This window comes from Heterodontus francisci, chromosome 22 (assembly GCF_036365525.1).
Source record: "Heterodontus francisci isolate sHetFra1 chromosome 22, sHetFra1.hap1, whole genome shotgun sequence".
Taxonomy (NCBI): domain Eukaryota; kingdom Metazoa; phylum Chordata; class Chondrichthyes; order Heterodontiformes; family Heterodontidae; genus Heterodontus; species Heterodontus francisci.
In genome coordinates, this window is record NC_090392.1 from 5,497,735 (window position 1) to 5,501,652 (window position 3,918).

At 49.8% G+C, this 3,918-nt stretch overlaps 1 protein-coding gene across 1 annotated transcript; it reads right to left on the bottom strand.

Moving 5' to 3' along the window:
- Positions 1-1,858: 1,858 nt before the first annotated feature.
- LOC137381587 (probable G-protein coupled receptor 139) lies at positions 1,859-2,752 on the bottom strand. The gene has a single exon (XM_068054282.1). The coding sequence runs from the start codon at positions 2,678-2,680 to the stop codon at positions 1,859-1,861; it is 822 nt and encodes a 273-aa protein (XP_067910383.1). The 5' UTR covers positions 2,681-2,752.
- Positions 2,753-3,918: the final 1,166 nt, after the last annotated feature.

Genomic DNA, 3,918 nt, shown 5'->3' on the forward strand with positions numbered 1-3,918 from the left:
GTGTAGATACAGAGAAACTCTTTCCAATTGTGAGGGATCTGGAGAAAGTGACATCATCGTATATTGGAGCTGGGCCAAAGAAGAGTGAAATTTTGCAGCAATTCTTCAAAGAAAGGGCAGTAGAAATCTGGAACTGGCTCTTCCCTCAGTACTTCCTAATCAGTATATCTCTTTATTTTGACATCATCCTTGTGAATCTATATCACATCTGTCACTATATCCTTTTGTATAACACCGTAAACAGAAATGTCCACATTGTTCCAAGAGTGCTCTAACCAAGGTTCAATGTACGTCTAGCATAACTTCTCTGTTTGTCAATTCTATTCATCTGGAAATGAACTTCAGTGCTTGGCTTGCTTTTCATGGCTTTGTTAACCTGTTTGTTGGAAAACACAGGGTAAGTGTAGCGCCATCATGCCCACTCTGAACTTAATTTGCTGCTCCCACTGTGTTCAGCGCTGCCTGCTCACCATACACATGGAAGTGAATTTAAAAAGAAGGAAATAATCTGTCAGCATTTTAGAAATATTTATAAAGAATTCAAGGAGTTCCAGATTTGGGCTCGTCCTTTATTATTGAAGAGTTGAACATCAGACTGCCTCTTGTCAATAAACAGCAGCCTTATATGGTCTTGATTTGCTTTGAAAGAGCTGCCAATTAGTTCCATTCCTCTGAACTTTCCCCAGACCCCGTCCCCACTCCCAGTAACCATGGGCAGCAGATCCTGCCCCCACTGCACCGTCAGTATGGGAAACAAGCCCCGCCCCCACTCTCTGTCACGCTGGGAAACGGGCCCCGCCCCCTCGCCCGTTACCCTGGGAGAAAGACACCGCCCTCACGGGAAACAGACCCGTCCCCCATTCTGTGACCCTGGGAAACAGAGTGCTCCAGTCCATCACCCTGGGAAAGAGACCACGCCCTCATTCACCCTGGGAAACAGAACATGCCCCCTGTCCCCACCACCCGGGAAACTGAACCCGCCCCCCTTCCGCGTCACCCTGAAAACAGGCCCGCCCAACAACTCGTCAAACTGGAAACATACCCCGCCCCCACACTCCCTCACGCCTCGAATCAGAAACGCCCCCACTCTCCTGTCAACATGGGAAACAGACGCCGACCCCACTCTTCCGTCACCATGGGAGACAGGTTGCGCCCTCAGTCACCCGTCAACACGGGAAACAGATGCCGCCCCCACTCGTCCGTCAACCATGGAAACAGACCCCTCACCCACTCCCCCGTCACCACGTGAAACAGACCCCGCCCCCACTTCTCCGTCACCGTGGGAAACAGACACCGTCCCCACTCCTCCTTCACCCTCGAAACAGATCACCGCACCCACTTCATCGTCACCATGGAAATAGGCCCGCTCCACGCCTCAATCATCGTGTAAACAAACATGCCCCCCTCACCTCCGTCACCCTGGGAAAAGGCACCGCCTCATCGCCTCCGTCTGCCTGGGAAACAGGCTCCGCCCCCACTCATCCCTCACCCTGGGAAACAGGCCCCGCCCGGCACCTCCGTCAGCATGGGCAACAGGCCCCGCCCGCTCTCCCCGTCATCCTGGGTAGCAGGACCGCCCTCACTCGACCGTCATATTTGGAAACAGGCCCCGCCCCCTCTCCTCCGTCACCCTGGGAAAAAAGCCCCGCCCTTGCTCTTCCGTCACCCTCGGAAACAGTCCCCGCCCTCACTCCCCGTTACCATTGGAAATAGGCCCCGCTCCCGCTCAGTCAACAGAGTGACAGGCCCCGACCCCGCTCTGTCTCCATGTTGACAGGCCCCGCCCCCTCTCTGTCTCCACAGTGAGAGGTTCCGCCCCATCAGCTGCTGGAAATAGTCAGTGATTCAATTCCCCTCATCACTGAATGAATTTCACAATCGTAGTAAAGGGATATTTCAGCGCATTCTTCAACTGCTCCCTGAACTGCGTCTGGGTCACAGCATAAATTGCAGTGTTTGTGCAGCAACTCAGGAGCTGCAGCATGAATCCCAATTCCAGCAGAAGCCACGGCAGATAAAAAGGCTCATACCCCAAATCATACATCCGTGCCCATATCGAATACACCATAAGCACTGCCCACAACAGGATGAAATTCCCCGAGATAACTAACAGTAAAATGATGGATTTCCTTCGACTCTCCATCTCTGTGTCTCTGCGACTTTCCCCTCTTCTGTGAGCTCGGAGTCTCCTGCGTCCTCTGCTGCTCACTAAAATGTGCCTGACGGTAAGAGCGTTGAGCAACAGAATCACCATAAATGGGATCCCAGGGGTTAGAATGTTGTGGAGGAACTCTATTGTTACCCAGATACGAGAATTCCGAACACCAGCTGTTAAATAACAAAACCACGGTTCGTTCATCAGCCAATATCGACCTGACAACATAAAATACCAGAAGATGTTCTTGAAGCAGCTCAGCACAGTCACTGTTGCCAGAACCACAGATGACGTTTTCTCACTGCAATATTTACTTTTTAGTTTCTGGCAACAAATGGCCACAAATCGATCAAAGGTGAAAGTGACGGTGAACCAGACAGAACAGTCTGTGGCTGCGTAAAGCAGGACGGCGTGGATATTACACACAGAGATGGACTGCACGAACTGAAACTGTTCCTCATAAACAATGGGAATGTGTCTCAATATAAGGTCCAGGATAATGACAAGTAGATCCGCCGCTGACATGGCCACCAGGTAGCGAGTGACACATTTGGAGAGACCGCACTTTCCCTGAGACAGGATCCCAATCGTTAACAAGTTAACTGCGAGGAAGGGAAATAAAAAGAGAAATGAAATATCAAGCTGGGAGCAAAGTTACATGTTTGTTTGAGGACTTATTGAGATTTATAAATTTGTTCTTGTATCCAGTGATATATCGAAATGTTGGGACCTGAATGAACAAATGGAAAGGTCTGTGATACGGTAAAAGGCGGGAGAGATTAAATAACAAAAGTATCATATTGAAATTGGTAAACTCAATGTTGGCATAATACTCCTGCTCCCTCCTTTCCCTGTCTGCTTTAAAACTGATCAATCTCGAGCATTTCCCAGTTCTGATAAAGGCTCCCCGACCTGAAACATTAAACTCTGTTTCTCTCACAACACATGCTGCAGACCTGGTGACTATTTCCAGCATTTTCTGTTTTAATTTCCGATTTGCAGCATCGGCAGCACTTGAAAAGAAAGTTAAATGTTGGACTGATTAAGAGATTCTATCTCAGCGCCTGGGATCTGATCTCTGTGTGTCTGTGTGTTTGTGCATACATGTATGTCTATCTGTGTTTCTGGCTCAGTGGCTTTGGTGTGCCCTGTGTGTGTGCATGCGGACATCAGCATTTCTGGTTCAGAGTCACCCCAGTGCCTGTGGTGTGATCTACGTTGGTCATGTGTGTGCATGTGTGTGTGTGTGTGGTTCAGTGCCTGGGCTGTAATCTGTGTGTGTGTGTGCGTGTTTGCTAGTGCATATATGTGTGTGTGCGTGTATCGTTTATGTGTGAGAAAGAGTATGCGTGTGTGTGTATCTGGCTAGTGCCCGGGCTCTGATGTGCGTGTGTGTGTGTGTGGGTGTGCGTGCGGCAGCGTGCGCGTCTGAGTAAGAGAGAGATCGTTAATGTATCTGTGAGCGTGAGAGTGAGAGACAGAGTGTGTGTGCGTGTGTGTGTGTGTGTGTGTGTGTGTGTGTGTGTGTGTGTATGTGTCTGTATCTGGTTCTTTGCCTGGGTAATGATGTGATGTGCGTGTTCTGTGTGTGTGTGTGAGGGAGAGAGAGTATATGTGTCTGTGTGTCTGGTTCAGTGCCCTGGCTGTGATCTGTTTGTGAGTGCGTATGTGCGTGTGTGTCCCGTCTGCGTGTGTGTGAGAGCCTATGTGTCTGGCTCAGCAGCTGGGTTTTAATGTGTGTGCATGAGTGTGTGTGTTTGCGT